This window comes from Bufo gargarizans, chromosome 1, assembly GCF_014858855.1.
Source record: "Bufo gargarizans isolate SCDJY-AF-19 chromosome 1, ASM1485885v1, whole genome shotgun sequence".
Taxonomy (NCBI): Eukaryota; Metazoa; Chordata; class Amphibia; order Anura; family Bufonidae; genus Bufo; species Bufo gargarizans.
The window spans coordinates 36,917,334-36,930,370 of NC_058080.1; the positions used below are offsets into that span (position 1 = coordinate 36,917,334).

General features: G+C 44.3%; 1 protein-coding gene across 3 annotated transcripts; it reads right to left on the reverse strand.

Annotated features, from left to right (window-relative positions):
- Positions 1-247: 247 nt before the first annotated feature.
- LOC122938939 lies at positions 248-12,768 on the reverse strand. 3 transcript variants are annotated; one of them, XM_044294843.1, is made up of 6 exons: positions 12,111-12,768; positions 11,042-11,147; positions 7,624-7,914; positions 6,185-6,460; positions 5,817-5,927; positions 248-599 (listed from the first exon to the last, which is right to left on the reverse strand). In XM_044294843.1, exons 2-6 carry the CDS (start codon positions 11,094-11,096, stop codon positions 340-342), a joined length of 993 nt encoding a protein of 330 aa, XP_044150778.1. In that variant the 5' UTR covers positions 11,097-11,147; positions 12,111-12,768; the 3' UTR covers positions 248-339. The 3 variants fall into 3 exon arrangements, with proteins under 3 accessions (XP_044150778.1, XP_044150760.1, XP_044150767.1); XM_044294825.1 differs by lacking the exon at positions 11,042-11,147; XM_044294832.1 differs by having other exon boundaries at positions 11,042-12,768.
- Between the last annotated feature and the right edge of the window lie 269 nt (positions 12,769-13,037).

A 13,037-nucleotide genomic window follows, 5' to 3' on the forward strand; every position in this document is an offset into this window, starting at 1 on the left:
TACAGATTCCCCCATAACAGTGTCATCCACAGATCCCCATAACAGTGTCATCCACAGATCCCCCATAACAGTGTCATCCACAGATTCCCCCATAACAGTGCGTCATCCACAGATCCCCCATAACAGTGTCATCCACAGATCCCCCATAACAGTGTCATCCACAGATTCCCCCATAACAGTGTCATCCACAGATTCCCCCATAACAGTGCGTCATCCACAGATCCCCCATAACAGTGTCATCCACAGATCCCCCATAACAGTGTGTTATAGTATTTGGCCCCTCATCAGTCTACCGTGCACCTCACGTGTTGCCCCTGCGACTGGCTGGCTGCATATACATCATCCAATAGCTTCTTGACCACCGTCAGGGACCGAGACAAGGGGTTTTAATTCCACGCTGGATTTATCTTCTTGTCCACAATGACCTGGATCTGAACTGTTTGGAATATTCTCGGCTGTTGGCCCCCCCTGGCCATTGCCCATGGTCATGTCTCCAGGTTCTTCTGGATTAGGTACTGTACAGGAGGAATCTTCACTTTTTTCCTCTTCAGATGGTTTCTCGTTGATTAGCGGTGCTTTCTCTCCACTTGTGTGTTGACCTGTGGGAAGAAGGAAAGTTTCATGTTCTCTTTGTCTGACATGAAGGTCAATGGGATGACAAAGCTACACACATTAACCACTTCATTACCAGGTGATTTTTCCATTTTGGCATTTTAGTTTATCAGTCCCTGCCTTCACAGAACCATAACTATTTTATTCTTCTGTTCACCTAACTGTATGAGAGATTGTTTTTTTTGCAGGACAAGTTGTACTTTCTAATGCCTCCATTTAATATTTCATACGGAGTAGCGGGAAGCTGGAAACAAATTATTAATGGGATGGAATTGGGGAAAAATATGTTATTCCACCACAGATTTTACTATTCAGTGGCTTTCATTCTCCAGGTCACTATGAAAACAACAGTATCATATTTATAGAGATTTTCATGTATTTTTATACTTAAAAAAAATAAAATATATATTTTTTGTAGGTGAAGAGAGGAAAAAATACTGACTCAACCATTTAGATTTTTTTTTCTGTTAACCGTCCAGGAGAAATAAGTTTCCATTTATTTTTTTATAAATTTTTCATTTTATTGTTTATTTTTTTAATATGCCGAAAGAGGGGTGATTTAAATTTTTATGCATTTTTATAAACTTTATTTTGACTTTTTTCCCCCTGCTTTTTTATGGTCCCCCTAGAGGAACTTAAAATGTGATCATTGAATCTCTTCTCCCATAGACTGCAATGAATTATCATGTGTTATGGACATTGGTTGTGGAGACACTGTACCAACTGCAGAAGTGGTTGCCTGCTGACCCACCGACATCATAGAAAGGCACCAAGACAGAACCAACCAAGGCACAGGACACAGGCAGACAATACAACAAGATATTTGGCATAAGTGCAAACACAGCGAGCCCCTAAGGAGCTGGTGCAGAGGATGGGGATGGTAGCCGTGATGAGATGTTGTGTGAGATGGTGCACTCCCTCAGGCCGTTGCTCCCTGTGGATCGGTGGAAAGGTGGTTTGAAGAATCAGGCCAGAAGTAATAGAATAAATGTTTGTCTTTACTTAGTTCAAAATATAACTTGTGGTAAATCAAGCAGTATTCAGTACAAAGTGCAGTTCCATCACAAGATGATGAGGTATGCTTTAAGGTTATATGGCAATTTAATAGCACTTGCAGGCACTTGTGGATATAGATATTTACGGTATGATACAGACCTGGTGTTTGACTGGCCTGGAGAAGGTCTAGGTGATGGGTGTTTGAGCTGTAGTCCCTCACATGCATCAGGGTCTGTAAAACTATGATTTTGCTGATCACTCTACTGTCTAGACTCACTGAATCTTTTTCAGAAGCAATGTTCTCGATTCTGACACTGTTACTGAAGTGAAGGTCTCACAGGAGAACTGGATATGGTCCCTTGGAGTAGGAGCTCAGGCAGGAAGCAGGACGAGACCACTCCTACCAAGAGGAGATGAACTGGGTGGGGAGCCATTTCCTTGACAACCATTGCCAAACATGCCTCACATGTTGGTGTACAGGATTCCTCCAGGTCTGAGGTACTGCACAAAAGGACTACAAAACAAAATCAGTGGAGCAGGAACAGGAACACCAGAATAGAATGCAGACAGACGGACAGAAGCCGGTACACAGCCTGTAGGGTCTGGCAGATACAGAGGAGGAGCAGATGTTCAGATACGGAGATCGCTGTACCGGCTTCTCCGGTACAGTCCTGACGAGGCAGTAGTGGCGTCGCTAGAGGGGGGCGAGGGGGGGCAATTGCCCCCCCTATGTTGTTCCTTGCCCCCCCAGGTGCCCCCCCGCTGATTCCCCCGAGTGAATACTAATGAGCGCTTCCATTATGGAAGCGCTTATTAGTACCGAAGGACCAGGAAGTGGTGAACGCTCTGTACTCACCACTTCCTGGTCCTCGGCTGTCGGCTGTGCAGGGCTGCGCACAGCGTAAGGTCGCTCTGTGACCTCACGCTGTGCGCGCCAGTTTAGAGCACAGTCGACTGAGGAGAAAATGGCAGGCGGCGTCCGTCCAGGAGCAGGAGAGGTAAGTGTTTTTATTTTTTATTTTATAGAAAATGTGGCTGCTGGGGGCATTATGGGGGCTAATTGGAGGCATATGGGGCATTTGGAGGCATATGGGGGCTAATTGGAGGCATATTTGGGGGCTAATTGGAGGCATATGGGGGCTAATTGGTGGCATATTTGGGGGATAATTGGAGGCATATTTGGGGCTAATTGGAGGCATATTTGGGGCTAATAGGAGGCATATGGGGCTAATAGGAGGCATATGGGGCTAATAGGAGGCATATGGGGGCTAATATGAGGCATAATGGGGCTAATAGGAGGCATATGGGGGCTAATAGGAGGCATATGGGGGCTAATAGGAGGCATATGGGGGCTAATAGGAGGCATATGGGGGCTAATTGGAGGCATATGGGGCTAATTGGAGGCATATGGGGCTAATAGGAGGCATATGGGGCTAATATGAGGCATATGGGGGCTAATAGGAGGCATATGGGGGCTAATAGGAGGCATATGAGGCTAATAGGAGGCATATGGGGGCTAATAGGAGGCATATGGGGGCTAATAGGAGGCATATGGGGGCTAATAGGAGGCATATGGGGGCTAATTGGAGGCATATGGGGGCTAATTGGAGGCATATGGGGCTAATTGGAGGCATATGGGGCTAATAGGAGGCATATGGGGCTAATAGGAGGCATATGGGGCTAATAGGAGGCATATGGGGCTAATATGAGGCATATGGGGCTAATAGGAGGCATATGGGGGCTAATAGGAGGCATATGGGGGCTAATAGGAGGCATATGGGGGCTAATAGGAGGCATATGGGGGCTAATTGGAGGCATATGGGGGCTAATTGGAGGCATATGGGGGCTAATTGGAGGCATATGGGGCTAATTGGAGGCATATGGGGCTAATAGGAGGCATATGGGGCTAATAGGAGGCATATGGGGCTAATATGAGGCATATGGGGGCTAATAGGAGGCATATGGGGGCTAATAGGAGGCATATGAGGCTAATATGAGGCATATGGGGGCTAATAGGAGGCATATGGGGGCTAATAGGAGGCATATGGGGGCTAATAGGAGGCATATGGGGGCTAATTGGAGGCATATGGGGGCTAATTGGAGGCATATGGGGCTAATTGGAGGCATATGGGGCTAATAGGAGGCATATGGGGCTAATAGGAGGCATATGGGGCTAATAGGAGGCATATGGGGCTAATATGAGGCATATGGGGGCTAATAGGAGGCATATGGGGGCTAATAGGAGGCATATGGGGGCTAATAGGAGGCATATGGGGGCTAATAGGAGGCATATGGGGGCTAATAGGAGGAAAATGGGGGCTAATAGGAGGCATATGGGGGCTAATTGGAGGCAAATGGGGCTAATAGGAGGCATATGGGGGCTAATAGGAGGCATATGGGGGCTAATAGGAGGCATATGGGGGCTAATTGGAGGCATATGGGGTCTAATTGGAGGCATATGGGGCTAATAGGAGGCATATGGGGCTAATAGGAGGCATATGGGGGCTAATTGGAGGCATATGGGGGCTAATTGGAGGCATATGGGGGCTAATTGGAGGCATATGGGGGCTAATAGGAGGCATATGGGGGCTAATAGGAGGCATATGGGGGCTAATAGGAGGCATATGGGGGCTAATAGGAGGCATATGGGGCTAATAAGAGGCATAATGGGGCTAATAAGAGGCATAATGGGGGCTAATGAGGCATAAGGGCTGATATGGGGCTAATGAGGCATAAGGGCTGATATGGGGGCTAATGAGGCATAAGGGCTGATATGGGGGCTAATGAGGCATAAGGGCTGATATGGGGGCTAATGAGGCATAAGGGCTGATATGGGGGCTGATATGAGAGGCATAATGAGGGCTAATGAGAGGCATAATGTGTCATCCACAGATGCCCCCATAACAGTGTGTCTTCCACAGATCCACCATAACAGTGCGCCTGTGCACTGACGAGAGACAGAAAGAAGGGGAAAGAATCCGTGGAAGCAAGCAGAGGACGGCACAGCAGACGACTGAATAGCTTCTTTTGTAAGTAAATTGCTTTATTATAACTGTATCCCTGCATATCGCAATTCTCTCGTATTTTGTAATCTTATTGATATATACTTATTTTGTTTGTGCCCCCCCATTTTTGACTGTGGTATCTTTGTGCCCCCCCTATATATTGTTCCTAGAGTCGCCACTGCGAGGCAGCCTTATTACAAGTCCAAACAGTACAGTAGTGCCGCCTAGAGATGCTCCATCTGATGCTGTATTAGGGACCTATTCTCCAATACCTCCTTCATATGCTTTAGGCTACATGCCCACGGCACTATGTAGCGGCCGCCATACAGCTGTATTTAGAGCCAAAGTCTATGGAGCTATTCACATGGCCATTTTATAAAGGTGCCGTCAAAAATAGGAAATGTCAGATGAACCCCAATGATATCAATGGGGCGGTTTTAGACAGCCGTTTAGCCTGGAGTGCGCCCATCTAACAGCCATTAAAAAGGGAACATTAGTGAAAAAAGGGCCTTTCAGGGGTTAAAAAAAACCTCAACCATTTGCACTCGATGGGTCCTCACTGGAGGCAGCAGAACTTGATGGTCACATGATCACGCTGGGAGTGTCAGGTCCTGTTGCTTCCAGTGAGGAGCGGGTGTCCCATCACCTTCACATGGGTTAGGTGAGTATCTTAATTGTTTTGTTTAATGTTGGCACTGGGGGAGGGGGGGGGGTCACAACTGGTCACTAATATCTCTACTGGGGCTATAATAACTACCGAGGGGCATTAATGGCCAATTATCTATATTGGGGGCACAAAGGGGTGCATTATTTATACTGACAGGGGTATTCGTCAATGCAGGTGGCTGATGACAGATAAGCACTAGGCGCAGGTTTCGTCTGTGCTCTGTTTTTGGGCCATAACCTAAATTGAAAACTTTTTTATTGTTGTAGAAATCAAGCGACTTAAAACCTCAATTTAAGGCCCCAGTTGACAATTCTCTGATGGGCCTCTCTTCTAGGTTATACGGTGGGCCACCCACGTGGGCCAAAGTCCGGATGTTCTGCACAGGGCTCTAAGTCTAGGTGCTAAATCCCAGTCCAGTCATGTATATGGCCAATCTGTTCTACAGTCAGTTTTTCTCAGTTTAATATATTTTGGTTGTAAAGGTGCAAACAGACAATGCTTTCCAATAAAGCATCTGACAGGAAAGGTCTACTTACATTTCCTGTAAAGTAGGAAAGCAATAATGATGATGATGATACCAAGGACGACAACTATGATGATACACGAGTTTCGAGGGTTTGATTTTGCATTCTTGCACTTATCATTGTCTGAAAGAGAAACAGACATCATCATGGGTTATCTATTACTATTAGTTGTCCCAACACAGCAAGGTATATCCTCAGGCATTGTGAATAGTGGAGGTTATAAACCACGTCCTTCCTTGGTGGACCTAGGACTGAATCCTCGATGAGAAGAATTAAAACCAGGTACAGACACAACGTCCCATTCACTTCATTATGTGAGAATCCAATGCCCCAAGATGTGAAGAGAACCCAAAGTTAGTACTTTAGTGACTTTGACTTACCAGTAGATGGTAATAGAATCTCTGGAGACGTCTCATTTCCTACAGGGTTCCATGCTTCACAGGTGTAGGTCCTAGGAGACCATGGATCCAAGGGGTCAATAATCAAGAAGCTGGAATTGCCCATCCTGGTGATGTTCCCAGTGATCTCTTCTCCATTTTTATGAAATCTCACATTGAGGAGATCTGCTCCCTGGGCGCTGCACTGTAGGTGGACATGACATTGGCTGCCATCTATGGTTACATTCACTTTCCGGAGGGTTGTCTTAGTCACTGGTTCTATAGAAAGATGAAGTTATATAGTCAGAAAAAGCTCCTGTACTAGACCCATAGATGGAGATGACACATTTCTACATGCATTGTCTTCTTTCCATCAAGCCCTCAACAAAAACTCTCACATCTGTCCTCTCTAGCTTGATGGTTTACACCCTTTGGCCCAGCACTTTGCTCCTGCTCCTCACAACTCTTCCCTTCAATGTGGTACTGTCAGTCTACAGCTCCAACAGTGTCCGGTGACCATGTCAGGACATACTGTACTTAAAGGGACATGTGGAGTCATAATGTGTGCTGATTAACAGGAGTTTGATCGGCGTTCCTTTAAAAAGTCTTCACACTGATCGATGAAAACCTCATGATGGACTAACAATCGCTAGCACAAACATTGCTAAAGTAGCCGGGCCAAGTCAAAACTGCTCTAGAGTAAGATCCAACAAATTTGTATAATCTCTGCCTGTCTGCGCAGAAAAGCTGCAGAAAATCTTAAAAAATGTCACATTTCCACAAATGAAGCTTCCACCACAATGTAGATCGGTTTCCTGGAGAAACTCTATTGATAGTTTCCCCCGAATATGTTCTGACCCTACCTCTGAACTTACTAGTCCTGACTGTGTTTTCTGACTTTGAAGGCTCAGTTGTGCTCATTTCTGATCATTTTTACCAACGTGATTGTTTTCCCAGGAATTAACCCTTGGCTATCCAGACCCCCATTTCCACTCTATGACACCTGTCTGCTTAATGTCCTGTGCATTGTATACACCACCAATTACTGAGTACTCCATGGACCCTGACCTAAGGAACCAACCAGAAAAGTCCATTCCTGGATGGGGTGGAGGTTGGAGAGTTCCTTGCACTCTGCAACCAGGTTTACAAATGCAAAACCAGTTGCAGAATAAAATTTCTAGTGTAACCTAAACACAGATATTTCAACCCAATTTTAACATTTTCTTCTCCAAAAACGTACATTGTTGAGATGATAAAATCAGATCAACAACTACTTCAATGTCCACAATTATACTACATGACCACTATCCAAGCAAGGTGCACACTACAGGGACTTCTATCAGTTTTATCCTGGTCTTTGGACTTTGTAGTATTCTTTTCAAAGAAGAAATAGTAGGAGATTAAGGAAACGTGAAGTACTGGTCATCAATAGCAGGACTCACCAATCACAATGAGATGTATCTGAGCCACAACCTTCATGTTCACCACTTGCTCATACGTCTTGCTGTCTTCTTTGGTCAGTTGTCTCAGAACAAGCCTCAGGTCAGTCCCATTTCTTGAGAAGCTAGCCCGGTGTTTATACGGTGGCCTCACATTCTCAGAGTCATGATAGGTGGCTATAAGTGTTTGGCTGTCTCTTATTCTTAAATCATATGGAGTTCCAGGAGAAACTTTTACTGGTGGAAAAGTGAATGATGACCCAACAGCTCCATATTTTGGGATCTCAGCATTCCCTGGAGGAATTTAAAGAAGAAGAAGAAGAATTAGGTCACAAAAACTTTAACACCTAAAACTATAATGTACTACAAACTCTTTTTATGAAGATACTGAACACAAGAAGGACAGCCTGGTGCAGAGAGCCCACTCAGGGTGTCTAATGCTTGGATCTATCCTACAAACCCACTGGTGACATGACAGACATAAAGAACAGCATTGTCCTGTCTATATGTCACCAGCCAACCCAAGTAACACCATTATCTCCTCCACATGGCTTCAGCCAGACTGTCCTGTCCCAACTTCAGGTAGGTAATGCAGCTCCTTCGCTTCTACCTACTGTACCCTCAGGTACTACCGGGGTTTTCCAGTCTCACTTATGGAGGAATTACAGGGGCTGCACCTCTCTGAGATCCCCTCTAGGCTGATGGATGGATTTCCACTGTTAGACACTTGGCTCTCTTCTTAGGTCTTCTACACAGCTGAGGAGCTTGTTACAGTGTACTAGTGTAGGTAATTCCAGGTTGACAACTCTTATACACTGTAACAATCTCCCTGCTATAGCAGTTATTTACACTGATACATTGTAACAATTTCTCAGCTGTGTAAGCAGGACAAGTTTGAGGGGGTTAGGGTTAGCCTTTCTATGGTACGGTAAATACATGTAATGGGCTTCATTTGATGCTAAGGGAAGATCCAGATTACTGTCAGGGGTGTTTGCTGGGGATGTGCCGGGTGCGGCCATAATTACATCAGCACTAAGTGCAGCTCTGGATGTGACATGATGCAACTTCACGTGTCTCGAGGCGTCCAGACTGCGGGGGGTGAACTAGAACTGTAAATGCAGTCGCAGATGTAACATGAGTGTATGGTGCAATATAATAGCAGAACTGTGAATACAGCTCCGGATGTCACCTGAGTATAAGGCGCAATACAACATCAGAATTGAGAATTCAGCCTTGTATGTGACAGTAATTGTGAATGCAGCTCTGAAGTAATTAACTTTCTGTTTTGTTTTTTACAATCTGAGTCTGCTGCTCCACAGAGTTTATGTGTCAGGAATGGTTCCTCCATTACCAATACTGGAAACACCAGGGGTGTGGGGGGTGCAGTTTCTGTAGCTTTAAGAGGACAGAGTCTTGGTTGCATTTTCTCTTTTGAGCTGTTGGGACTTTACACATATGTCAGGAGGATAAGACGTCACAGAAGGGCGAGGCACAGCCACTATAAAAGTACAGGCGAGGAGTGTACGCCTAGAACATTCCACACCGAGGAGACTGAGCTCGGGCAGAAAGACACAACTAGAAAGAGAGCTGCTCATGGACAGAACCAGAACTGAACCTTTGGGATCTTAGACCAACTGAGGTCATACAGGACGGTGGCTGCCGAAACCCTGGAGACAATCTTCTCAGAAACTACAAGAAATTCCTCAGAAACCGTCTTGTGTTTTTTAATTAATTTATGGAATTTTAAGGACAAAGTCCATAATAATCTCACATTATTCCTGATCTTCTACCTTTTCATCTGGATGGAAGCCCTGGTATAGTAATAAGATCCTACAGATTGTCTCCAGTTTAGGGAGAATAAGGGGTTCATAAACGAGACCTGAAGATCATATCTCCTGATGGAAGAAATCCTCAGACACAAGGACCCCACAGAAAACATCCATTTAGATCATATTGGATTTTTGACACATCGTCAAGGATTTCATTTCTTATACTGGGGGAGGGGAAGCATCAGAACTGGCACTGGGATTTTGTAGAACCTACAAAAATTATATTCAGATTTGATTTCTTCTAAAGAAAGAAAGATCTCTCTATAGTGTCACCTAGTGGGGGTAGCTGCTCTATAGTCATTGACTGACCCCTTAACATAACAACATGACTAAGGATATTGGCAAACTAAGGACCTTCTCTAACAGGAAAAGTGACCCCTCTGCAGACAGCTGTTTCAGGCTTCTTGCCCCTCATCAGTTACTTCCACTAGGTGGCACCTACAGAGACAGCTTTCTTTCTTTTGGAGGAGAGCAAATCTGCATATCCCTTTTCCTTGAAATAATTGCCTGTCCTTCTCCTTACACCAGTCGTGGGACTCTCAGCACCCACTGAGACCTATATCAGAGGCTTCCTATCCAGATGACCAAGCATCCTTTGTGTTGATAAGGGGCAACTGTCTGAAGAAGGCTCGTAGTTTGAGTAATATACTTAGACATGTTGCAAGCTCTGTAAATCTGATGGATATTGATGATTCTGTAAGTACCTCCAATATTTAGCACTACAGAGGTGGATTTCTGTCTCTCAGAGGAGGGCAATCTACATTGATATCAGACTGAGAAGTCATCACTGATACTGCAGATGACATCATCTGGAATTGTATACAGCTCATCAGGACAATGATATCATGGGCTCAGTCTGTTATTTGTAATTGTTTAATATCAGTTTAGTGTAGTCCTGGTATGATACACAATTATACAGTAGAATGACCCTAGGAGGACGATGAAGGTAAGTCACTGTGTGAGGTGGAGATATTTGGAATAATGTTAATTAGTTTACACATAGTGGGATTTTTATATGTTCAGTAGAGATGTTGTCTGGTTGGTTGTCTTTGTTTAACATTGGGTAAACTGTGAGACACTGAATACAGAATATAACAATGGTACATATTACACTGCCCTTTTTATGAGGTTACAAAAAAAAATCTTCCAATGCTGAAACTTGTTGTACAACAATACCTATAGAGCAGGGGTAGTGTTGGACCCCGTGGCAGTCCCCTGAAGTATAACCTAGACATATCAAATGATAGAGACAAAAAGTATACAGTAAAAATCTTTTGCACTTAATATGAGTCACAGATACCATAGAGATATTATATATACTAGACCTATCTCTCAGACCCCACCCAAGCCATACACATAGTTTACTTCTATAGACATAGTTTATATCTGTAAGTTACAGTAATAAAGAAGAAGCCGACATAGTGTCTAACGTTTCCCATCAGAACCTATAATCCACATGTATATTCTAGAGACAGAATGTAGATATCATGAGGATGTGTCCATGGAGCTCACAGCACAGTAGTTTCCGCACACTATAGAGGTGCAAGTAATTCCCCATACACGCCGGACTACATACAGTGCATTATTCTCACCTGCAGCAACAACATTACTGAGTAATAGTACAGGCAGGAACATGGAGGTCTTCATCTTGGAAGCAGTCAGTGAGGAGGTGATGGAAGGTCTGATAATACAGGTGGCCTAATGGTAAAGTGAATAAACATAAACCTCATCTGCTAAAATGTCACACCCCCTAATGTCGTGTTGTATCCGGCCATGTTATGATCTAGAGATATGAGTGACTCATTAGGCCAACGTCACTCCAAAATCACACCACTTTGATCACAGTCTTCAGGAATCATTTTCTCTTCTTCATACTCTAACAATAAGGCGCAGACATTTTATTTGTGGATAACTTGTAGTGATTTGGTGCATCCAAGGAATTCTGACATTCTGAGACTTGTAGTACAATAGCTGAGAAGACCTCTGTACAGCAGTAGGCCATTCTTGAAGGCAGATAACTGAGGTGATCATCCTTTATTCATATATCACCACCATATTGTGCAGCACTGCGCCTTACATAGCCGTCAAGTTGCAAATACAAGCTCTAATACAGTATATACAGGAAAAGGCAAAGAATGTAAAGAAGATATACAAAGGAAATAGAGGCCTGCCCAAAACGAGCTTACAATCTTCTAGACAATGAGGACAGCATGAGTTATGTGTGCGGCATACATGGCTGACATTTAGTTATTATATTCAAAGTATGTGGTGAAATTGGCTTTTATTAACACAGGGGTAATGTTGAACCCCATGGCGGTCCCCTGACAGTTCATCTAACGCTAATATAACAGATCTTAGAGACAAAGCTTTTACAGAAAGAACATTTTGCAATTATGATAAGTCACATATACAGTAGAGAGGTTCCACAGATTGCACACAGATCCACGGGTGCACGTCCTGCCCACATACAGAAGCCATGGAGCCACAACACTGTACTGACACAATGACTGTATGACAGTTTCCCTTTTCGAAAACAATGACGTCTATCATTGTATCTGAATGGTGTTATTCAGAGAAGTATGAGAGCACGAGGCTTTAGCCAGGGGTAGAGCTGCACACTAATGTATATTGTACAGGCTATATACAGCATGCGGATCTCACCTGCTGCAGCACAGATTAGGAGTGGTAGTACAAGGAGGAACATGGTGAGCTTTAAGCTGGAAGCAGATAATAAGAGCATGTATCTTAGTGAGATGTCCTCTGGATAAATGAGCCTGTCGAATCTTTGAAGTCATGTGACTTCCTTTAAGTCTTCACTTGCTGTTCTCTTGACTCATTTTGGAAGTCCCCACCTGATATTTCTCAGTTACCAAGAAACAAATTGACATCATCTTCCCTGCACCAGTCAGGGGGTGCCAGCCGGCTGACACTCTGGATGTTACATTTACTATTGCCCATGTAAGGGGTTAAACTGCCGGGATCGGAGCACCTGGGCCGGGCTTCAGCTACTTTATTTTTTATTACTTATTTTTCTTATAACTGGGAAATTTAATGGGACTTTACTTAATAGCAAAATCGGGCCCCTGTCTCTGTGTCTCTAGGACCAGGGAGGGAAGTACAACTTTTTTTGGTTGGAGGGCCGCACTGTCACATCGCTCTATTTCAAGAGGAATAACACAAAAAATGCTGATCGTCACTTGTAAGGCGACTTTCACACTTGGATTTTGTGTGGATCCGTCATGGATCTGCACAGACGGATCCGTTCAGATAATATAACCATCTGCATCTGTTAAGAACGGATCCGTTTGTATTATCTGTAACAGAGCCAAGACGGATCAGTCATGAACTCCATTGAAAGTCAATGGAGGACGCATCCATTTTCGATTGTGCCAGATTGTGTCATAGAAAACGGATCCGTCCCCTTTGACTTACATTGTGTGTCAGGACGCATTCTTTTGGCTCAGTTTCATCAGACGGACACCAAAACGCTGCAAACAGCATTTTGGTGTCTGTCTCCAAAGCGGAATGGAGACTGAGGCCTCATGCACATGACCATTCCGTTTTTTGCAGTCCGCAAACCGTACGGAG